General features: G+C 39.4%; 1 protein-coding gene across 2 annotated transcripts in view; it reads left to right on the top strand.

Annotated features, from left to right (window-relative positions):
• amotl1 (angiomotin like 1) overlaps positions 1-24,464 on the top strand; it is a 54,253-nt gene extending 29,789 nt beyond the window's left edge. Inside the window, exons 7-13 of one of the 2 annotated variants that reach the window (XM_007902043.2) lie at positions 8,408-8,553; positions 12,077-12,226; positions 12,314-12,504; positions 14,257-14,373; positions 17,378-17,646; positions 18,469-18,708; positions 19,732-24,464. In XM_007902043.2, the coding sequence (XP_007900234.1) occupies positions 8,408-8,553; positions 12,077-12,226; positions 12,314-12,504; positions 14,257-14,373; positions 17,378-17,646; positions 18,469-18,708; positions 19,732-19,838 (1,220 nt within the window). In that variant the 3' untranslated portion in view covers positions 19,839-24,464. The remainder of the gene's footprint in view (positions 1-8,407; positions 8,554-12,076; positions 12,227-12,313; positions 12,505-14,256; positions 14,374-17,377; positions 17,647-18,468; positions 18,709-19,731) is intronic. The other variant, XM_007902035.2, reaches the window with a different exon arrangement.
• Positions 24,465-25,062: the final 598 nt, after the last annotated feature.

Below are 25,062 nucleotides of genomic sequence, written 5' to 3'. Positions count from 1 at the left end.
AGGTTTTTGCATATAAAAGTTACTTTTTGGCTTGAGCATCTAAGCTGTCCATATTTGGATTGGCTCAGCTCGTAAACTTGGTTTGCTATATCACACTGAGAGTGATCTCTCTGGAAGGAAGGTAAGTGGGATCTTCTTGAAGTCAAAGTGGCATGCTTAGCAATGGAATGTTGGAATCGAGTCAATCCTCTGAGATGGTCTTGGTAGTCCAGTTCCTGAGCCAGGCAGCCTGCCTTATCAGCAAGACATACAGGGGCAGACTGCCATGGTCATTGGAAGCATGGATTTTTCCTACTCAGCTCCTGTTAACCCTGTACCCAAAGCCATTATGGTTAGGGTGGTTCTAGCTGGTCAAGCAGTGGGAAGCTTCCTAGACAGTGCACTTAATGGCAAGCAATGCAGTTTTATCTGATTCAATTCCAGCAGTATCCCAAAGCACACACTGGGTACCACAAGCCTAGGTTCTCATTAATCTGCACCAAATAGTGTCTGGAATTAGGTAAGCTGGATAAGTCCCTCCAGGGAGAGAGTACACCCCATTCCATTCCAGAAATGGGGATATTTCCATACTAGGGTGGAATATATATGTGGAACTCTGTCCTTGTTTAGAATGGATTTCCACACGTGTCAGACACCCTGCTGTCCAAAAAAAATGAGAGAATGAGGATGAGAAGCCCATTCTGATCTCACAACTGNTTTTTTTTGCCCTTTGTTCCTATTCTTGCTCAATTTCCAAATTATATTTGTTATCTCACCCTGATCTGATGGAATGGAAAATATTTTTGTGTTGTGTTTCCAGATCCCTTCTCACTGTTAGCTTTTCTCACCTTCAATTTCCCTCTTAGTTACAAGGAGTCATGGAGCAAATGTCTCCATACTAGGATATTCGATGTACTCCAAAGAAAAGTTTCTCTGGTATTAAACACAGATACACTCTCAGTTTGATAAATGCTTGCAATTACACTGTTTATGCCTGTAGTATTTCCCTGTAGGAAAACAGTACTAATGTTAATCAAGTGAGAAATGGCAAAAGGAATAATAAAAAAAAATTGACAACAGGATGAACTTCCACCTCCTTCTGGAAAGCACATCATGGAGCAACACCAATTACAATTGATGGGCAGTAAGGACTAGCTGGGACCGAATTCTAAACATTATCAGGACATTATACAGACACCAATGATTGGTGAAAAATGTTACGGCTGACGTATTCAGTTTTCACAAATAACTCCAAAATGTCCATTTTATCGCACTGGACTGTCAAAGGTCACCTCTCACTCTGACAGCAAAACAATGGGAGGTTTAAATTACTCTTTTCATTTGTCTGCTAGCCCAATGCCTCTCAAAATGTACAAAGGATTGTTATTGTTGAGGTTTGATTGTTTCTCTCATTACTTTTGAGTTCACTCCCAGTATCAAATACTGACTATATTTTTTTGATCAGCTGGGTATCTGGCATTTGTGTCAACCCATTACCAAGCTGAAGAGTCTCCAAGCCAATTTGCTCAGAATTGCATATATGTATGGCTTCTGTTTGTCTAGTATGGATTGTACACTCTTCCCAAGAAACATACACTCCTAATCTGAGAGAGTTTATACTTAGGTTGGCAAGAGTGGAGCATTAAGGACTACACAGAGTGTGCATTGGGTATTGGAGTCCTGAAGAGTCCTATAGCTCAGTGCTTAGAGCATTAGCTTTGCAAGCGAGAGACCTGGGTTCGATTCCCGGCAGGGTGAAACCTTGGGCAAGTTTCCTTACTCCACACGCCTGATAATAATCCCTCAAAAAAAAACAATAATATATTGGTCGCTTCAATCCACAACTGTTTGTGGGACACTGCTGTGCGCAATTGGCTACCACATTTCGCCCACAAATATATAGTCAATTCACTTTACAGTCTATTCTGTGAAGCACTTTGAGACATCTAGAAAAGCGCTATATCAAATGCAAGGATTATTATTATATTATTAATGAGTTTAACAAGCTAAAACCATGTAGCCTATCTGGTAAGAGCACTGGTAAGTTTCTCACTGCTTCTCCAGCTAGTACCATGCTAGCCATTATTGCTTTGGCTTGCACGGTTATCTGGAGCCAAGTTGGAAGAATCCCAACCCCCAGTGACTGGTCTGCTCCTCCAAATCCTGCCAATGAGTCATATTGGTTGGTCCATTATCAACAGTGCCCTGGAGAATATGGATCTGCCTGGTTCACATACTAGACTATCAGGGATGCAACAGGGAATTAGCTTGAATCCAACCTTCCTATGCTGGGCATGTCACATTAGAGCCAACAAAACCCCAAAGGGACCTTAGCCCCAAGGAGGATAAAACATTAACTGGTATATATGGCTTCCCAAATAAATATACGTTCTCCTATGAAATCCAGTCACTGTAGTGTACAAGTAAATCCTTTGAAGTACTTTGAGACTTTCTCCTGACATGAAAGGCGATTTATCAAATCCAAGAATTTTTTTATTTTTAAATGCTCCGAGACGGCGTGAAGGGCGCTATATAAATGCAAGTTGTTGTTGTTGTTATTTAAATAGAATAGCACTATGCAATATCAGTGTCTGTTTTAGCAATAGAGTGCATTAAACCCTTTTGCAGATCTTAAGGGAGCTATCACATGAAAATTAATCACATTTTGGCACCCTAGAAATAGCGCACTCCTGTTGCTTGTAAACATTCAGCTATTAGCAGGAACCCTCAGCATTACCTTTGAACACGTTAAACACTGCAGTGCTTGAGATCAGACCCAAGTCATCTGGGAAGAGTTAAATGTCTAGAGGCAAGTGGGCCACTACAGTATTAATTTATAAAGACTTCAATATAGTAAAAAACTCTAAACCAATATGTGAGCAAAATTTCCTTTTAAAAAGCCTCTGTTGTAAATTGGGATTCTGTGCGGCCCTTAAGGATTGCTTACATTGAATTACTGGATTGGTTTCTCGTAATAGCTCTGACTGGATTTTACAAGAAATTTAATTGCATTTGGCAGCAAGTTCAGGAATGCTGGTGTATTGAGTGATGAAAGAACATTAGATTTGATAGGGGCGATTCTCATTTTGTCGGTAAATCTACTGACCCTGACTGTGCCTCACTAGTCTGTAACTTTACCAACTTCGTTGGTGTGATCTTGTAATGGGATTTATTGCAGGATACAGTCTTTTGAATGTGAGGTTTATTCAGTGAGTTGAATAGTTAAAATGTTGTGGATGTAAATGACAGGATGCTGAGGTGTAGTTACTTTATAGTTCTTTTCTTACAAAATTTACATTTTTAAACAGGCTATACATTTACAGGGTTTATATGCAATTATGGAAGTGCAGGGATGAAGTGTTGTATCTGAATTATGGGGACTCTTAGCTATATGCATTGATGTAGGCAACCTGCATTAGTTCAAGATATTTCTGTTTCAAAAACTATTTAAGGGTATTATCCAGAAGGTCTGAGCCATGTTGTATGTTAAATCATGATGTAATTGACATTAATCATAATTTCTAAACAATAATAACATGAGGCATTTAAGCAAAGTTTTTCCTGTTTCATTGGTGCTGATGTGTACGTTTTATCTAATGAACTGCAATGCGCTAGTCTCTTTTCTTACATTGAAATCAAACACAGCTCTAATCTCCCAGTGGCGTAAATTAAATACATTCAACGATTTGAATTACAGATGGCCTAGCCAGTGATACCAGTCATTCAGAATTAATAATAATTAATAATAATCCTTGCATTTATATAACACCTTTCAAATCGGAGGACGTCTCAATGCTCTTCATAGAATTTACTCCAAAGATTAATGAGTGGATATTTTGACAACCTAAAATGCCTTGAAATTGGGTCCAGAGGAAGGCTGCAGGGTTGTTTTCAGGTCATCTATTAACAGGTGACTAATGGTCATCAACAGATCAGTAAATTACCAGCTTTTGGTTGGGTTCACATTACGATAGATGTTAAACATTACTCTGGGACAATGGGATTATTCACTATAACAGCACATTTAGTGTGACCCTGTGTCAGTAGCTTTGCAGCTGATGTTTTTGGTATTCTTATCAACAAAGGTTAATTTATATCATGTTCATGTGAACTTGGAGATGAGGTATGACAGAATAATTTTTTTTAGTAAAGTAATAAGGGAAGGTCACATAATAATAATCCTTGCATTTGATATAGCGCCTTATCACGTCTTTGAGATATCTCAAAGCTTTTCATATACTGTAAAGTGAATTGTCTGTATATTTTGTGCGCAAAACACGGCAGCCAATTGCGCTCAGCAGTGTCCCACAACAGTCGTGAATTGAAGTGACCAATTGTAATGTGACATACATTGTAATGGAGCATTGAGGTTAGAACAATCTGAAGGACAAATCGATAGGTTGAGTTTTTCAGTTGTTTACTGTTCTTAGTTCATTGCCAGTACAGACAGAGCTCATTACTTGCGCTTTACATGGACTAGGTACATTGCTTGGCTCATTAGATTGTGCTCTTGCTTTGAAGTCAGAAAAAGCAGTACACCCCCAGCACTAAACTGGCAATTCAGTGCATTGCTGGGGGTGTGCTGCATTGTCAGAGGAACTGTCCTTCGGATGAGATGTTAAATCGAGGTTCTGTCTGCCTGGACAGTTGGATGTTCTATTGCACTAGAAAATATAAGGAGGTTTCTCTTGGCTCCTGGCCAACAAATAAGAACATAAGAACATAAGAATTAGGAGCAGGATTAGGCCATTCGGCCCTTCGAGCCTGCCCCACCATTCGATAAGATCATGGCTGATCTTCATACCTAACTCTAATTACCTGCCCTATCCCCATATCCCCTAATCCCTCTATTTTTAAAAATCTATCAGTCTCAGCCTTGAAGATGATTCCATAAATTCACTACCCTCTGAGTGAAGAACTGTTTCCTCAACTCTGTTCTAAAAGGCTGACCCTTAATTTTAAGACCATGATCCCTGGTTATAGGTTCTCCTACCAGGGGAAACAGACCCTCAGTGTCTACTTCATCCAGCCCTGTAAGAATCTTATATGTTTCAATAAGATCTCCCCTAATTCTTCTGTACTCTAGAGAATATAGCCCTAGTTTATTCAGCCTATCCTCATAGGTCAGTCCCCTCATCCCAGGAACTAACCTAGTGAAGCTACGCTGCACCCCCTCTGCGGCAAGTATGCCCGTTTTTAAATAAGGAGACCATAACTGCACACAATACTCTAGGTGCGGTCTCACCAAGGCCCTATACAGTTGCAGCAAGACTTCCCTACTCTTGTACTCTAAACTTTTTGCAATGAACTCTAACATGCCGTTCGCCTTCTTAGTTGCTTGCTGCACCTGCCCAAACTAACATTTTGAGACTGGTGTCCAAGGACACCCAAATCCCTCTGAACACTAACACTATCTAATCTCTCCCCCTCTAGAAAATAATCTGTTTTTCTATTTTTGCTACCTAGGTGAATAACTTCACACTTCCCCACATTAAATTCCATCTGCCACCTACTCGCCCACTCCCCCAGCCTATCTGTATCCCGTTGCTATCTTTTTGCATCATCCTCAGAGCTTACTCTCCCACTTAGTTTAGTGTCATCCGTGAATTTAGATACGTTACATTCAATGTCCTCATCTAGATCATTGATGTAAATTGTAAATAGCTGAGGTCCAAGCACTGATCCTTGTGGCACTCCACTAGTCACATCCTGCCAATTCGAGAATGACCCGTTTATCCCTATAAAGTTGGTCACTCACTTCATGGCTGTTTGTGGCATATTGGCTACTGAATAACCCACAAAATACAGTCACTACCACTCAGTAAAATTTGTAAAGCTCTTTGAGACGTCTCGACAATGTGATAAGGCACTATATCAAATGCAAGGATTATATTATTATTATTGCTGCAGACTTGCTGAAGTAAATGATTGTTCGGGTTTGAATGTCCTTAATCAAGTTTGCATGTATGCCATTCAGCAAGTCATAATGCAATTTTTTAAGACTAAGAAATAATCCAATATGATTAAGGAAACTTCAGATTCAGAAATGTATAATAAACATTTTTGCTGATTGTTTTTTGTCCTCAAGTTGAGTGATTTCAATGTTGAGTAATGGAACACTTTATTACCCAGTGTCATCATCGAGCACTCCCAGATCTAAATATAGCATGAACCGATTCAGAGTAAAGCTCTTAGTAACTGCTTCAAGAACATGCCTTAATTCTCACTTCAAAGAGAATCCTGTATAGTTCATTTTTATTTCTCATACTGCTCTTCACTTTGGTTTCTCCTTGGATGAAATTGCCAATTTAATGCTAAATTATGCTGAATTGTGAGGAATTTTCTGACTTGGACCCATTAAAAACTGGTTTGAGGCCAACAGAACATGAATTCAGACAGTACCTTTGCAGTTTAGACTCGAACCTCCTGTGAAGCCAATTAACACAACTCTGAGCTGGGGGGAAGAAGTATTCTACTCTATTCACTTTTAATATAATGTGATTCTTTATTTAAACGGAGATCAAAAGATTCAGTACATTGACTAAAAGTAGCCGAATATCTTCCCTTGTGATTGCATTAGACTGGAATTATGATTTAACAAGGTGATTTGATAATTAACTAATTAAATGTAATGAATGAATGAATTAATTAAAATCTATGCTCTGCTGTTTGTTTTTTTATTTTTATTAAGCTGTGATACTCTATAATGTAATGGGTTGAAAAGATAATGGAAGAAATACAGTACAGTGTATTGAGAATGGGGTGTGGGCACATTCATCTAACAGTATTCGTGATCTTAAACCATTCATGTTTTCATTTCAATACAAATTTTATTTCAGCCATTTGCTAGAAATTAAGTTGAAGGTTTCTTTAATCAATTACTGAATGATTCTAGTTCCATGATCCATAAATGTACAATCCTTAAATTCTTTTGGGAATTTGATTGATGTTTGAAACTGGTTAATATTAAAGGGAAAGGGGAATGAGTAAGACTGTGGAATTAGACTGTCAAATGTAAGGATTATTATAGACTTGTTGACTTATTTAGAGAAAACCATCAGCAGAGACTTGCTGTGCCAAATGACTTTGCATTTTTATAGCATCCATAATAATGAATGAATGAATATGTTTAAAAATCTCAAAGCATTTCACAGGTCAAGTAAAATACAGTAAAGTATAGTGACTGTGTATTTGTAAGTAAATGCAAATACACAGTCACGACAGCAGGAGCAATTTTGCACACAGCTGTGTCCACAACCATCCATGAAATCAATGACCAATTCATCTGGAGGATTGTTGGCCAGGACATCAAGAGAAACTTTGTTCTCTTTCTCAAGTATGATTTGATACTGAACAGCACCTCTGACAATCCACATTCCCCCAGTACCATCTTGCTTCAGTAGATGGTAAAGTGCAGGCTAAAATATGTCATCTCTAATTCATATAGATTTGAATATTCTACCAATGAAATCCTTCAAAGATGGGAAACTCATTACCCGCATAAAAAAAATAATTAATGATACTCGTGATCAGCAATGACCTCACCTCAAAAAAGAAGCAAAAGAGAAAAGAAACTCAAAATAGGAATCAAAGTGATTAGACAATATCTACTATATTACCTCTCTATTTAATCACCTCTCCCCTGTTCTCCTATTCCAGAAAAAGAGTGAGAGCAGGGAAAGTAAAGCTGACTACTATGCTGTCCATGGGAGCTGGTATTCTCCTGCATAAATTGTAGTCCTGTAGCTCAGTGGTCAGGGCACTCGCCTCGCAAGCAAGAGACCTTGGTTCGATTCCCAGCTGGGTGAACTGTTGGGCAGGTTTCCTTACTCCATACGCTTTTTCGGGGGTAATAATTCCTTCTTAAAAAAAAATAATTGGTCACTTCAATCCACGACTGCTTGCGGGACACTGCTGTGCGCAACTGGCTGCCGCGTTTCGCCCACAAAATACAGTCAATTCACTTTATTCTGTGAAGAGCTTTGAGACGTCTTGAAGACGTGATAAAGCGCTATATTAAATGCAAGGATTATTATTATTAAAAATTCCACCAGAGCAATTTACCAACTCTGAAAACTTTTGTGGGATCATAATTCCAGATATAACACATCTGTGATAAATTTTCTCAGTTCTTCAGAGATTGTTGCCAACCTCTTTCCTTGTTCTGACTGTTTCCTAACAAGCAGTCTAATTTCTATAAACAATATAGTAAAATAGAGATTTCTAATCTGTGGCATTCCAAAAGATTGGCCTTTCATTTTCCTGCTATTTAAGTGCTTTATCAGACACATTTTCTAAACGAGAAGAAAAACAGCAGGTAACCCAAAACTTTCAGCTTTCCTTTCCTGCTTGAGGCAGTCTGGCTTTGGCCCAACTGACTGTAAAGCTGCCTGACAGAGAAACCCTTGTTCTATCCTCTTTTATGCAGACAAAGAGCACTTGAAGGAGAAGGAAAAGTTGGAAATGGAACTAGCTGCTTTGCGCTTAGCCAACGAGGACCAGAGAAGGCACATTGAAATCTTGGACCAGGCTCTGAATAACGCCCAGGCAAAGGTGGTCAAACTGGAGGAGGAGGTGAGCTAATCACCACAATGTTTACGCATGATTATTGCTTTTGATAGCTCCAATTGCAGTGACAGCCAGATTCAACTATGTTGGCCTCAATACACAATTGATGTTCGCCTGCTGTACTATTGCACACTGTTGTAGAGATAAATGTAATCTAATTTGCAGGACACTAAAACCATGGCTAAACAGACTCTTGGGGAGGAGATCCGGTCTGGCAAGCCAGCATTTCCAGCTCAATGTAATTACAATGCTGGTTCCGTAATTTACCAGCTTTTTTCAGTGCTGAAAGATGCTGATACCAGAATTGTAATTGTTTGAATATCATGAGCAGAGGATAGAAAATAAGCTATCTTCTACTTGCAGGATTCAAACTGGGTCAAAATGGATACCCTGGCTAGGAGAGAGGGTAACTGTCTGGAGTCTACAAGCTCGCGGGTTTACAGGATTTGTTTAACAAAAAATCAGTTTCGGGTCCAATCCAGTTGGGTATGAATTCCAGATACCTGGAGAGCCGGAGGTTTACTGTATTTGGAAACTGATTTATTGTTTAGAAATGTGTAATTGTTTCTTAAACCTTCAATGTTTTAGAAATTTGACAATTACACAGTTCACATGGAGTTTAGCATAGCACAACCAGATGCCAAGAATTAAGTCTTGACTTGAATTAATCTGGGCTATGTTTTTCCCACAAAATACACAGTCTGTCCATTTTACAGTATATTCTGTGAAGTGCTTTGAGATGTCTCAATGATGTGATAAAACACTCTATCAAATGCAAGGATTATTATTATTTAATATTTCACGTTGGGAGGATGTTTTGGCGGCCGCACATTCCAGGCAAGCCCTCGGGGGCAAGAGTGCTATCAACTGAGCCTGATAGAAAAGTAGAAGAGTGAGTTCGGAGAAGGTCACAGAAATAGGGAGGTGTTAGGACATGAAGGTTAAGGTAAGGATGAAGGTCTTGAAATTGATCTGAAGGGAGTAACACACGTGCAAGTGGTCTCACCCAACAGCACCAGCCAGTGTCAAAGGGGAAAGCTTTTGCAGCTGCTAACAGTAGCTCAAAGAGTCAAAGTTGGTCTTATTCACTTGTATATATAAATCTTACTGGCAAGATTGAGTTGTGGTTCAGATAATTTAGGGGTAGCTTGTTTCATTTGATCTCCACAGTGGCTGATCTGGAACATATACAAACCCAACCTTAAAAATAAATCTCTCGAGACGAAAGCTCTCAGTGGCTAATCTTGTGCTGTTTTGTTTGTTCCATTATTTCACAACCATGGAACATCATGTATGTTTTTAATTTTTTAGGCGTCATAGGTACTTTCAATGCCCCCTAAAGGGAACATCTTATACTTGCGAAAATTAAAACAACATTATACACTGCTCGCTACATTCTGGGACAATTATAAACAGCTATGAATCCTAGCGCAGGATGCCTCTGGAATAATTGGACCATTGCGCACTTCAGAGGCATTGACTTTGCTCGTGAAGGATCTGTAGTGTAGTTTCTACAGTTTCTAGTCTGCACTAGAGCTTCTCTTGGCTGCTTCGGCACATTTTTCTGTTGATAAGACTGTTTTTGAAGTGTAGCTACACAAAATGTGATCCCGCAAATTTTCTCATGTTCTTAGACTTAAGGTATTTAAGATTGTGAGGAATTTTGGAAAAGGGACTTAAAGTCGGATTTCATTTGGAAGCTGATTTTCCACAGCACTTGAAAAGAACTGCGGAAAAAAGGCTTCAAAATGAAAACTACGTTTTCCAAAGTTCTGCATTATCTTAAATTTTAAAACAACAGACTTAAGTCTTGGAATAATACTAAAAACTTCAGGCCTAGCTGTTCCCTTAAGAAGCTCAATACAAAGAAATCAGAACATAACTTAAGTGTAACTAACCAGATTGGTTTTAATGCTTGGTTGACCGAGGCTTAAGAAGCTTTAACAAGCAATAGCCACACTCAGCAGGTTCAATAACAGTGCTATTTACAACTTGGAGCAGAGCATGTACTTTATATTGATTCTTCTTAGGAATCCATCTCATCCTTCAGAATTTTTCTTAAGAGGAATTGTAAATCCTACCTAAGGAAATATTCAAGACTTAAATCTCACTTCCCACTAAATATATTGACTTTTATGATGTGCATTTATAATGGGGTAGCAGCAAACAGACTTTATGTCATTTACAGTAAATTCTATTTAAAAGTCACCAAGTGTTAATGAGTATTTACAAATAGCACAATAGTCAATGGATCAATTCTTATGTCATCTGTTTCCTTCTACCAGTTAAATATTGGATCCTTGACTTCTTATCTAAATATAAATCTATTTGCAAATCCATTTAACATTTGAATGTTCACAGAGCTTTCACAATTGTTGTAAGCCATATAGAATATTCGCTTGCGCACATTTCCTGGAATTAAAACAATACAGTTCTTTCTTGTGGCAAGCACTTGCATACAGAATACCATTTTACAAGACATATTTCCCAATGATGCAGTTTACAATCTCCGGCAATGCAGATATTTCAAACAAAGACTTTCTTTCAATAAGAATAAATATGCTGACCAGAACATTCGATCCTTGTACTGGTGTTGCATAATATTCAAATGAACTGAATCATTTCCACACGATCTTTGCCGCAGTTGAATAGTATATTTGGACAATATCTTCATTCGTCGGCTTTGAGTTTGAATCTACTTTTAGTGTTTGATCTTCAGGGCATTGGTGCATTTCAACACCAGTTGCTGAACACCTGATAAAAAGCTGTGCTTATTCTCAGCTCTTATATTACAAGAATAAATATTTTTATAATATTGATTGAGTGTCTTGCTTGAGAACTGGTGCAGACTTAATGGGCTGAATGGCCTCCTTCTGTACTGTAAATTTCCAGGATTCTATGAATATAGAGATATACAGGGCCAGGGGGAAATATGCTGGATGGACATGATATATAAAATAATAAAATTATTGCATTGACATAGCACGTCAAAACATCTCAAGTTGTTTCACAGAGTTTCTGTAAAGGGTAGTGGCTGTATTTATAGGCAAATGTATAAGCATACACCATGCTGTATTTCTCATACCCTTCAATCAGTTTCTTACCAAATAGCTATCTAATTCCTTCTTCAATCTGCCTCCTCCTTGAGTCAAATTGATAATAGTTTAGCCACTATTGAAGTTGCCACATTGGTGTGTTGCTCACAGGATACTGGAATAACTGAATCAGATGCTGGCAGCCACAACGGTTGACACTGGCTGTGAGCCAAATCTGTGCCATAGTCGGGGAGAGGCGTGGGGGGAATGCAGTCTTTAGACATGGACTGGCTTGATTGTAATTTTCAATGCTGTATACCTATGTATATGCTGTTATACTTGAAGTGAACGTGCTGTGTGCTGCGTCATACGTATTCTTGCTCTTGTGAAGGTTTGGACTATTGGATAGGTCCTTGTTGTGAGTTGGGGAGGACCTTGGAATTTATTTTCCACCCTCGCAGTCTTTGTGTTCACACGTTGCTATCTTTCGGCAGCTACGGAAGAAGCAGGTGTATGTGGAGAAGGTGGAGCGACTGCAGCAGGCCCTGACGCAGTTACAGGCGGCCTGTGAAAAGCGGGAGCAGCTGGAGCGGAGACTACGCACACGGCTGGAACGGGAACTGGAATCTCATCGAGTGCAGCAGGTAAATAACAATCATGATAAGTAAAAAGCCAAACTGAGTATTCAGATTGGTGCACTTTGATTCCTAAACATGGTTTATTTTACTTAGCGGCGCGGTGGCTCCCAGATGACTAATGTTCCTGAGTACAACGCACCAGCACTTATGGAGTTACTGCGGGAAAAGGAGGAACGGATCCTGGCCCTGGAGGCTGACATGACAAAGTGGGAACAGAAGTACTTGGAAGAAAGTGCAATGCGCCATTTTGCCATGGACGCTGCTGCTACAGCCGCTGCTCAGAGGTAAGCTGCAGACACTGAGAGGGAGCGTGTGTGTGGGGGCTGCCTAAGGGCAGAGTGTGGAAGATGGTTATAGTCATGCCAGCTGGCTTCACTTTTACTAGTCGCTATTATACGATTGATTGGAATTGATTTGCCACTTTATGCCCTTCAATTCTTTACATGTGACCGGGACTTGCACCAGGAGGGAATCCCCTCCAAATTGATACTTCCCACGAATCACAAGAGAGATTTAATAATAATATTAATAATAATCCTTGATTTTGATTGTTGCGACCTCTCAAAGAGCTGGGCGAAGCACGGCAGCCAGGTTTGCGCACAGCAATGTTCCACAAACAGCCATAGAGTGAGTAACCAATTTAATTTGCGAGATTTGTTAGCCAAGACACCAGTNAAAAAACAACTCCCTTCTTTTTTTCAAATCGTGCCATGGGATCTTTAACGTCCACTTGAATAAGGAGATGGGACCTCGGTTTAACGTCTCATCCGAAAGATGTTGGTAAAGAAGGCACTCTGTCTGCTAGAATGCCAATCCTTAACATGCTTGGACAATGGCTTCAGCTAAAAATTCACTATGAGAGGAAAAACAAACAACCCATTTCCTTCCACTCAGTAGCACAGCAGTTTTCCCCACCTTGTTATCTAAATAAATGACATTTGCTATGGAGAATTACAAGCATAAACCTGATGTTTACAAATAAAAATGAACCATGAGCCCTTGAGGATGATATAAGTACACATAATCATGAATAAATAATGGAGCCACGTGCAGCTGTATTGGAATTTTTACTGAAGATTCATATGGAATCACCCACACAGAGTATCACAGGGTGCTAGGACATACTGTACAACCTGTCACATGTCAATGTCCCGTAACACTCCTGAATTGAATGACCAGTTTTATCTGGGACATTAGATCACCACAAGAAACTCCCTTCTCTTTATAAGTAGGGCCGCATGATTTTAATGTCCACCTGAACAGACAGACTTGGTTTAACGTCTCATCTGAAGGACGGAACCTCTGACATTGCAGTGCTCCCCTAGCTTGGGCAGTGAGCTGAAGGTCCCAATGTAATTACTCTTTCCCTAAATCCACAATATTTCTGGGATCATTGTTGGTACAGACCAGGTACATATACCTACTTTGGCCATGTATTTTCTTGTGGTAACACCTAATTTTGTTCTGAGCTGTGTCTTTGCCAGAAAATATATCACTGTCCTTTCTTATTTCCCAAATACTAAAGTTAGTCATATTCCTGATACCTTATACCTTGGCTGCGGGATGGTTTCTCAGGAGTTCAGAATGAATCTTTCCTTTAAGCTAAACATTTAGTTACAGCTCTGTTTCTCTGTTAAACATTTGATGTCAGATAATGGTGGTCTGGTGTTTATTCACATCAAACAATAATATCGCTCTGTGATTTGCTACAACTGTTTTTGATTTCTCAGTTGCTAAGTGATGTGAAACTGATGTGAAAATATAAGCTTGGAGGGTCCCAAGATCATTGCCTCGTGTGTGCTGAATTAGCTGATCTTTGTAGGGCAGCGGTTTGGTTGCTACAGTTGAGCTCAGTGTCCATCTAGGGAGGGAGTAAAACCTACCCTTGGAGTCTCATCCCAGTGTTAGGTTAACACCTTAGGAGAAAGAGGGGGGAAATTTGAGGGTATCAAGGGCAAGCAATTCTTGATGATAAGCCAGCTGAAGACTTGAAAAACTGAAAGGAAATTTTCTAAACTGTTCGTCTCCGTCACTAGGGACACTACTATAATAAGCCACTCTCCAAATGGCAGCTACAATGACAACTCATTGGAAGCACGGATGTGGAAGGAAGAAGAGGAAACAAATCGGAGGATTCAAGATTTGGAACACAGGTAAGAAAGTGCATCTTTGGACATTTTGCACGCAGTCATGTTTCCATGCACAGGTTCAGGAGTCAAATGCCACCAATTGCAAAGTGGGGGTAAATGGGTGGGTGGTGGGGAAGGTCATTGCCAATTATTAAAGATAAAGGTAGAGATGGGGCTGGGGGGATTAAAATGTGCTGATTGTTAATGGATTCACAAATAGCAGACCTTGAAGAAACCTCAGTGTATCTCAGACTACCCCTCTGGAACTCTACTCAGATGCTGATTGATGCCAATCTCCTGTCTGATGTCAGAAGCCTCCACTGGCTGCAAACCATCCTTTTCTAAGTCAAAACAGAGATTAGTTTCAGAGCATAGATCAGAGGGTTGGCTTGAGTCAATCCTGTTGCCTGCAAGATTCCTATTTACAACTTATTTTGCAAATCTTACAAATTAAAAACTAATGTTGATAAGTTTACAAACCATTGTAGAATTACAACCAAAAGTTACATTTTAAAGAAAATTCACTTCCAAATAAGTGTTTAATGGTGTGTTACCCTGGTAATAGTCGGTAGTCCTCAGAATCTGAAGGTTACTGGGTGAATATTGTTGGTACAGACCAGTTATGTATACATACTTTGCACATGCTTTGTGTCACGATTTTGAATTCATAGTCCAGGTAGAAACTCCAATAAAGTACTTGAGGAGTGCTGTGATGTTGGAAGTACCATTTTCAGATGACATGTTAAGCCAAAATCTGCTTGTTCAGGTGGATATTAAATAATAATAATAATAATCCTTGCATTTGATATAGCGCTTTTCACGTCGGGAGGACATCCCAAAGCGCTTCACAGAACACACTGTAAAGGAATTGACTGTATATTTGTGGGCGAACGCGGCAGCCAATTGCGCACAGCAATGTCCCACAAACAGTCGTAGATTGAAAATGACTAATTTATTATTGTTTTTGGTTTTGGAGGGATTATTATTAGGCGTGTGGAGTAAGGAAACTTACCCAAGGTTTTGCCCTGACCTGCCTGGAATTGAACTCAGGTCTCTCACTTGCAAAGCGAGTGTTCTAAATATCCCATAGTATTATTCAAATAGAGAAGCGAGTTTCTCCAGGGTGTCCTGGCTACCAATCCCCCAGATAAAATTGCTCACTCACTTCATGGCTGTTTGTGGAACATTGCTGTGCAGAAATTGGCTGTTGCATTTGCATACAGATACACAGTCACTACACTTTTAAATAAGTTCCTGTGATGTGCTTTGAGACATTTTGCCTACAAAATACAGTCACTTACAGTAAATCCTGTGAAATGCTTTGAGATATCCTCACAATGTGAAATGCACTATATTAAATGCAAGGATTATTATTAGTATAATTAATTCAAACAACATTCCATCAATAGCTAGCTCCCAGCACAAATTTATTTCTGATTATCTGGAACTATCTGGATTTTTTTTTCAGAGTTTGCATTTATCAAACACGCTGCAATCTTCTGTCGGACACAATAATGACAAGCAATGACAAAGTGGGCAAGGGAAAAATATTGCAAGAGATGGAAATCTGAAATCAAAAAGCAAATTGCTGGGAACACATAAGTAGGTCAGGCAACATCTATGGAGAGAGGAAAGTGAGATAATGTTTCGGGTCAATGACCTTTCGTCAGAACTGGGTGTTATTGGAAAGGAACAGTTTATAAGGACAAACAGAGAAAGGGATGGAGAAAGAAAGACAAAGGAATAGAATTAGGTGGAGGACAGTAAATTATGAGATCAGAGAGGTTAATGGAACAAGACAAAAGAAGGCAATATTGGGAGATTATAGAAAGAAAAGATGTGTCTGAGACCTAGAGGTTGTATGAATAGTTATAGAAAAGGGGGAGGCGAGGCTAAGAGAAGTTGTGTTTAAGATCTGAAGTGGTTAAAATCAATGTTAAGGCCAAAAGTGCCTTTGAGGTAGATGAGGTGCTGTTTCTCAAGCTTGTGTTGTGCTTTGTTGGATCAGCATAAGAGGCCATGGACAGAGAGGTCAGAGTGGGAGTGGGAAGGAGAATTAAAGTGGTAAGCGACTGGAAGCTCAGGCTTGCACTTGCGGATGGAACGGAGGTGTTCGGCAAAGCGATCACTCAATCTGTGTTTGGTCTCCGCAATCTAGAGGAGACAACATCATGAGCAGCGTACGTTAGTGGAAATATATGTAAGTCACTATCTCACACGGAAGCAATGTTTGGGACCCTGGCCAATGGTATGGGCGGAGGTGGACTAGCAGGTTCTGCATCTTCTGAGCTGGCATGTGAAGGTGCCAGGGGGAGGAGAGTAGGTGTTAGTGGTGATGGAGGAGTGGACCAGGAAGTCATGGAGGAAGCAGTCCCTTTGGAATGCGGAGAGGGGAATGACATAGTGAAGATAGCTACATTTCTTCCTCTTGAAGATAGCTACGTTTCTTCCATTTTACCACTTGTTCAACCCAGTGGAAAATTTCTAGTGTCAAGGCATTTTACTTCCAGAGAGTGGGGGAAGCTCCCTCGTTGCAATGTGATGTTGCCCATCTCATCACCCTATCAGCACAGCACAAGTGTCATCTCTGCTCATTTAGTAGCACCCATGCCACTGGGCCAGACACTGTGGGTTGAAATTCCACACCGGTACTCGAGCTCATAGACTAGACTGATACTTAAGTGCAATGATGGAGTTGTGCTGCTTTATCAAGAGGGTTAAAACCAAGCATCTGTCTGCTAGTCCAGATGGACATTAAAGATCCCATGGTAATATTGGAAGAGAGAAGGGAAGGGAGTTTCTCCCTGTGTCCTAGCCAACAATCTTCCAGAAAATATTGATCATTCAATTCTTGCTGTTAATGGGACATTGCTGTGTGTAAATCGGCTGCCACATTCACCTACAAATAGTTGATCATTACGAAGTGAAATCCTGTAAAGTGCATTGAGATGTTTTGCTGACATGATATGGTGCGATATCAAGCACAGGATTTATTATTTTAATATAAATGAGACGATTTCATTTCCAGCAGGGTATCTGAAGTCACCGGCTTCAACTGCATCTCTAACAGAATCAAGAACCTCCATGCACAGCTAATTGAGAAGGACGCCATGATTAAAGTGCTACAGCAGCGTTCTCGCAGGGAGCCAGGGAAGATAGAGTCGGGGTCTCTGCGATCTGCCAGGTCAGTCTCCTCTATCTCAGGAGGCTCTGGGCTGCACTCTCGACAGACATCGCTGACCAACAGTCAACCAGCAGAAGATAAAAAGGAGGAAAAGAACTGGAAAGGAAGTGCGGGTAAGCATTGGACTCATTTTAAAATTACCTAAATATTAGCCTTTTTGTTAGTGGTGAGAAATGACCATGTAAAGAGGTTCCCCATCCCATCTTTATCCAGAGACTAATTAATGATTGGGGTAGGCTACCAGGAGGGGTGGTTGAGACCAGGACTCTGGACTCATTTAACACACAACTTAATGCTGTGATGGGAGGATGGGAGGAAGGATGAGATCAAATGGGCTTGCTGGGCTTTCTTTATCTGAACCTCTCCTGTGATCTTGTCTTGAACAATGCTGTGTGTAATTGGCTGCTGCATTTGTCTACAAAATATGCAGTCACTACAATGAAGTGCTTTGAAAGTGCTCCAGATGTGAAAGGTGCCATATCAAATGCAAATATTAATTTCATTATCTTCTTCCACTGTGATATTTTGAAGACCAGCTTATACCCGCTTTCTTGTGATTTACTGCATCTTTGTATGTGAAAGGAACATGAATCGTTTTCTGTGGATCTGTGTTAAGGGCTGTTCACTGATGTTGGCTACTCTGTGGACACATTCTTGAGAGCGTTATTGATCAAAGCATTACTCTGTGTCTCAGCACAGAGCCACACTTTATTTGCTACAAATGTATTCAGAACTTTTTTGTGTAATGTTGCAGTGTTGGAATGATTTGCTCATGACAGCAGTGGTATTTTTGGAAATTCGATCATAAAGCTGTTGATTACAAGATTTCTGTTTTACAAAATGATCATTATCTTCATCATGAATTCAGACTGGATTATAATGTGTTCTATCAAAGTGCATTGAAATGCTCATCTCTCTCTGCTTTCATTTCCTAGGGTTGCTTCAAATGAAAGACAATCAAGAAAACTCTTCACGCTCCTCACTCCAAGTATTCACACCCTCAGCCACAGTGATTTCCACACATGTTAAAACAGGCAGTAAAGACAATAGCACTCAGACGGAAAAGAGTCCTGAGCCGATTCGTCCGAGCAGCGCACCGGCCCATAGCAGAGGAAGGCTGAACAGCAGCCCTGTTGTGAGGCCTAAATCGGCCCGTGGGAATCGAGAGAAGCCAGGTAAATGGCACTGCAGATCATGAGGCTGGGTACTATTGAGGATGATTGAACCCTGACATCCATCCCAAACTGTAAGAAAGTAAGATTGTTTTTACATGGGAGGAAGATAAGAATTTGTCATCGAGATTGTTTTATACTTTTACAGTACAATTTACATTTACATAGCGCCTTTCACATTGGGAGATGGTCTCAAGAGCTCTGCACCCAAGCTAGGGGTGGGGTGGGAAGATCTGAAGAGGATGAGAATTGGAAAGATGACTGAAGGTGCTAACATTTTATTTATTACCTCAACTCGCCCATAAAATACACAGTCAATCCACTTTACAATATATTCTGTGAAGCGCTTTGAGATATCTCAACAGCATAATAAGGCACTATATCAAATGCAAGGATTATTACCATTATTCAACTCCTTAACAAAGTGATATCATTGAGGGGAGGCATTATGTGTACAGCATAATGCTCAATAAATAATTTCTGAACATTCCCACTATATTGTGCCAAGATTGATGTTAAAGATCAGAAAGGATGCTGATTCCTGCTCATTACAATGAGAGATTATACATTACAGGGAAGAGCTGGTGGGGGGGAGGAGGTGGCTTTGAGTACTTTATGTTGAAAGGGACATTGTCATAATTCACAACACTTGACAGTATATCCTGTGATGCACTTTGAGACCTCCTTCCACCTTGAAGGATGCTAAACTAAATGTAAGTTATTATAATAATAATCCTTGTATTTGATATAGCGCCTTATCACATCTTCGAGATGTCTCAAAGCGCTTCACGGAATATACTTTAAAGTGAAATTGGCTTCATGAAAGACTGAGTGAAGGTCATTTTAGCTTGGTATGAAAGAGAGGCCTCACATGATTTTATCACACTGCTTTCAGTACGATTTACATCACACCTTTTCTCTTTCAAAACAAATGAAAAAAGGTTTGCCAGAAACCTTTTTTCCAGAAAATGACAGCTCCTATATCAGAGAACTAAATCTTAACTACTGCTGCTTTCTTTACAACAGAGGTTTCCAGCTTTCATATCAAGATGCACGCCAGCAGAGGAACAAACAGCAGTTTTTTCCACAAAGCCGATTTCCCAGATGGAGATGTGGTGGAGATCCTCATTTAAAAGGAGACTTTGGAGTTGCTCAGCCTGTAAAAGAGTGAAGCTTGCACTAAGGACTGGAGAAACGTGGAGAGTATGGATTTGCGGAGGTTATGAAAAGCGAGTCTGAGGAAAATGATAAGAGGATGTTTTGGGAGGGTTTCATTTTGGTTTCTGAAATGCCAGATTATGAAAAGAATTTTGTGTCTGGATACATTCCCAAGTGGAACACAATGTCAATTAGTTGGTTATGTTATGAGGAGAGAGGGGGGACCCATGTCATGTGGGTGAGTTTTTTGGAATGTATTTCTATGGAACTGTATTCTCAAAGATACGAAACAAAAAGCACAATATTCTGAGCACCCTGTATTTTGAATCAGTCTCATTATACCTATGCACTTATTTTCTACGTGTATATAGCAGTTATCAGTGTTTTATGGCTCTTTTTGCACTTCTTTGGAAAGCAATGACCATGTGTACACAGTACACAGTAAAAGTAGAAACTCTATTGCTTTTCTATTGGATTGCAATCTAATTGTGTAGGTTTTGTGATGTAAGACAAAGGTAGACTGAAAAAAAAACAGCCTGCCACAGTTGTGCAGTGCAAGCTTCTTGTCAACAGCAGAATATTACTGGCATATTTTTTAAGGAGTACACTATGAAATGTTCAGTCCTCTCTGTGAATTCTAAGATCAGTACAAACAAATGGCAATGACTGGGATGGCCACTAATTAAGTAATATGGGTATCATGGAATTTTGAAGGCAAGCATGAAAGTCATACACAATAATAGTATCTCACAACAGAAATGTTTCCAGTATATTTGTGTTACGTGCAGTACATTGTGTTAAGTGAAAGATAAAGAACAAAAATGCAGGATATCAAAAACACAAGCACAAGTCATGTCCTACTGAATCATTCATATTGTTGCTTATCTCTCTATTACTGACCACTAATGGTGTAATGATGAGGACAACAAATACTGCATGATGTAATAAACAGCCAATTTCCACTAATTCTAGTTGGGTAATATCATACACAAAGAAGATGACAGGATTTTGTTTGTAAATACTGGCTGCTTTGGGGCACTATATAATAATAATGGTGATAGTCAATACAGATCATATTATTGATGAATAATCCAGGTCAGGCTTAGACTTTCTATGCAGATCATGGAATGAACCAGTAATTAATATTAATTATATTTATAAATTGTTCCAGGTCTTCACACAGAGTCCAGTTATTCTCTGTTTTCCAGTGTACAAGTTGCTGTTCAAATCCTCACTTAATCAGAACCAGGCCTAGTGGGTGCATTTACTCTGGAGATTTTTTCAGTAAAACTGTACAGTATTTAAATTAAGATGGAGATTTCTGGTAGGTTGCAGACCCTTTTGATGGCAATTAACAAATCAAAGCCAGATGTTCTTTGGCTCAAGCAGCAGCTGGACACAGTTTGTTATTCCCTGGCCCATTGTATTGCACGCCGCCGGTCTTGTGTACAGTAACTATCCGTCTGGTGTACTCTGCCTGGTTGGTATTACTGATTGGTGTCGTTTGTGGGTCCAGCTGAGTCTTCATTACAAAATGCAGGCTGAATCCAGTCTACCCAGCTGAGCTCACGTAACTGGACATAGGTACTTCATAAACAGCTCTGAAATAATCCAACACTTTTTCAGGTAAGTTTCTCAGCTATCAGCTATGCCAATTTTATTTTAAGACAAATATACAACACAGATTGCACACCATTAGGAAATACAAAAGCCCTTAATTTTAAAATTGTAAAAAAAACTCAACCAAATCAAATCATACACAACAGTATTTATTTGATAAGCATAACAATTTAGTAACTGAAACTGTAGCCTCAATAACTAATTGGAGATTTTCTTTTCTTTAAAAATAGTGGGGGTGGAGAGGAGGTAAATAGCTGGATTTTTTTTTGCCTTTGTGCAGTATTCAGAAGGTCATGACCTTCAAGTTTGTAAGTCAATCATCCAGCCAATTTGTACATCAGTACATAAAGTACAAGACCATCGCTGCTTAAATAATGATTAATCATCATGTAACACTTGAATAATAAAGAGGTGCTGATGTCTGACTGTGCCAGATAATGAGATCTACATGCAGTTTTATACCAGCAACTTATCTGTACATTTGAGCTAGCATTGCAAGAACATTTCAGCCATGGTCACTGTTCTCTGTGAATTTTATACTCTTACAGCATTACATATTTAGATATTTATTGAAAACAAAACATTAAAAGCAGAAAATGCGGGTGGGAGGTGTTCAGGGAGTCATAAACAAATGATTTATTAAGTGTCCCAACTCCAGAACAAGCAGGTGAGAGGGGGCATGATGGTTTGACATACAATGGGTTTAATTTTGGAGGATTTCTTTATCAAGAAATACCACAAAATAAATCTCCCATTTTCCACCTGAAAAGCTTGGGTTTGAGTCAAACCAACTGATCAAAAAAAAACTTACTTTTTCTTTGATCAGACGAGTGTCTGACTTGCATTTGTATTACAAAACATTTATCGCACTGGAGTCTGGAATCACTTCACAATATGAAAATTAGAAATAGAGGGAATGTTATGTCAGAAATCACAGCAGTTAATTTGCATCAGGCACATCAAGGACAACAGTGAGGTGAGCAGCCAATTCATCTGAATTATTTGGTGCCAATTTGGTTGATGGAAACATATCAGATGAAAGTTATCTCTCCTGCCTGTAAGATCCTAGGTCGAATGAGTATAAGTAGAAGCTCAACTACATTTTTAGCAACTGCAGGTCCACAGGACAGAACTAGCCATAGGTGGGTGTCAGCCTCAGAGAGCTGGTGTGTGACAGACCGATGAAATGAGGGCTGGAGATAAGGCACATATATTAGGAGAGAAATTCTCCTTGGACTTGACTTGGAATTTTTGCCTAGCGTTAAAAACATGCATATTTTCGAAAATTCTTAAATTCAGTCTTATGTTTGTGGCTTATTTTTCTAAGGTCTACAGAAAACTAACTGCAAAATTAAGACTGAATTTAATAATGGTACAAAATGTGCATGCTGTAAAATGCTAAGGAAAGAGTCATGAAGCATAAACCCAGTTGGAATTTCTCTCCTATAGTAAGTGTAGAACACATATAGAGCTCTTAGTCTACAGCTGGCTGGCTTATACCTAGTCTGGGAGTGCTTGTCCAGAACAGACTGGGTATATTACCCTTCACTGTGTTCAGCTGTGCTCTGTAATTAAAACTCAGCAGGAACTAGGAAGAGCACCTTTGAATTGGAAACAGAAATGGGAAGAACTACATTAGATGTAAGCTGTAATTACCCTGCCCAAGTCCGGCATTGATTGGTCTGGTGTTGTTGCTGGCAATGGCAGTCTGAAATGAGAAAGTGTTCCATTTCCCAATGCAGACATACTTAATGAGCATTAGATTCAGCAGAGTAAACATTTTCACTAAAAATAATTAAATTTCCAACCCCTAGAATATAGTGCAGTAAGTATTTCCAAAAATTGAGAACTGTAGTAGTTTTCAAAACAGACACAGTCATCTATTAAATTACAGTTATACAGTAGATGGTCATCTAGCACTTGGATTGGCCTGTCATTTCAGGAATATAGAATTTAAAAAGTATATATTTTATCCATCAAACATAAGTTATTTCATGATCCCTGACTCCTTATCTTTGGCATATGAAGAGACATTGTCCTATTCCATGTGGCATTTGATGGGAAACGGTGACTGACTTAAAAAGCTACTAATACTGTAATTCTGATGTTGTTAGAGAATAAACAAGATTAGGCTTTAGAAAAAACTAACCAGGCAAATGCAGCACAATACGGTTTATACATGTATAGCATCTTTCATGTTGAGAAGCCATATCAAGTGATATTTCTAACCAATTTGCTACAATTTGCATGCTCTTTCACTAATATCAAAGCTTGCCTGACATAGTGGTTATATTTTAAGAGAGAACATCAATTGCACAAATAATCTGAATTTCTTAACTATTGTATTGAGGAGAGGTGCAGAGAGCTGATGTTGGCTGTAACATTGTACATTTGCTAATGTTTACCTTTTAATTATTTTGCTGAGTTCATTCCAGACAGCGCTTTGGTTTTTCTTTGGATGATTTGTAAAAATGTTTGTATTGATGGTACACTTATGAACAAAACTATTGTTATAGAGGAGAAGGCAATGGCTGGCCAGTGCTGTACAGGTGACTGATCGTATCAAGGGTATGTTTTTGTACAGTAGTCAATGAGGGAAAAAAAGGATTTGATGTCACAAAGTGAATAACTATGTATCTCAACCAAAATTTTTCTTTTGCTTTTTGAACTTTGGCTTTAATATTGTATATAATAAATGCACAAATATGCAGTATGTTGCATTATTTCTTCCAAGATAATTTTATTTGGTTTCCGCAGTGGCTCACTGAGTTTATCCAGCAAGTAGCTGACCCATGGAGGCTGGGAAAGTCCCAGATTCAAAATTCAGTTTGCACTGAGTTTGGCTGAGGATGTCGGGAGAAGATAGGATTGGGCTTGACTTTCCCCTGTCTCAGTCCATATCCCATGGTCAACTGCTAACATCCACTGACTAGCCACAGTTAATAATATGCATTTGGTATAGTGCCTTTCACCTCTGAAGGACAACCGAAAGTGATTTATAGGATATGCTGTGAAGTGGAGTGACTGTATATGTAGGGAAATGAGGCAGTCCTATTGCGCACAGCAATATCCCACAAACAACCATGAAATACATAAATATGACCATTGATGAAGTAGTGGAGGAAGACCGGTGCAGTGGAACTACACTTATCCCCAATTACATTGCAATTTCTCAGAATTTTACCCAAGGAGTTACCTGAAGCAGCGATTGTTTTTACGTAGGTAAATGGAGTAGCTAATCTGCCCCAATAATGCCCCCCCCAAAACCATTGAGGTGAATGATCAATTAAATGGTGCTTTTGGTGAATTTAATGAGGGAGGAAATTATTGATTTACAGATTTACAGTTCCTTGTTCCAGCCTTTAATTGAAACGTGCATTTATCCCAACATTCCCAAGCAGAATAGGTGAGCAGCTTGTCTCAACAGGCAAAAGGCTTTGCTACAGTATTTGTCTCCTAATTCGATGACTAATTATCTGCCTAATTCCACAATGTGAACACTTACTTCCTCCTCCCACTGTAACAATCATCTGAAGTCAATAAACAGATTAGTAGATGAACAAGAGATTTAGCAGCAGT

The sequence above is a fragment of the Callorhinchus milii genome, unplaced genomic scaffold (genome assembly GCF_018977255.1).
Source record: "Callorhinchus milii isolate IMCB2004 unplaced genomic scaffold, IMCB_Cmil_1.0 Scaffold4, whole genome shotgun sequence".
Classification (NCBI taxonomy): Eukaryota; Metazoa; Chordata; class Chondrichthyes; order Chimaeriformes; family Callorhinchidae; genus Callorhinchus; species Callorhinchus milii.
The sequence above is the reverse complement of the archived record's forward strand: the minus strand, read 5'-3'. Positions and strand labels throughout refer to the sequence as shown.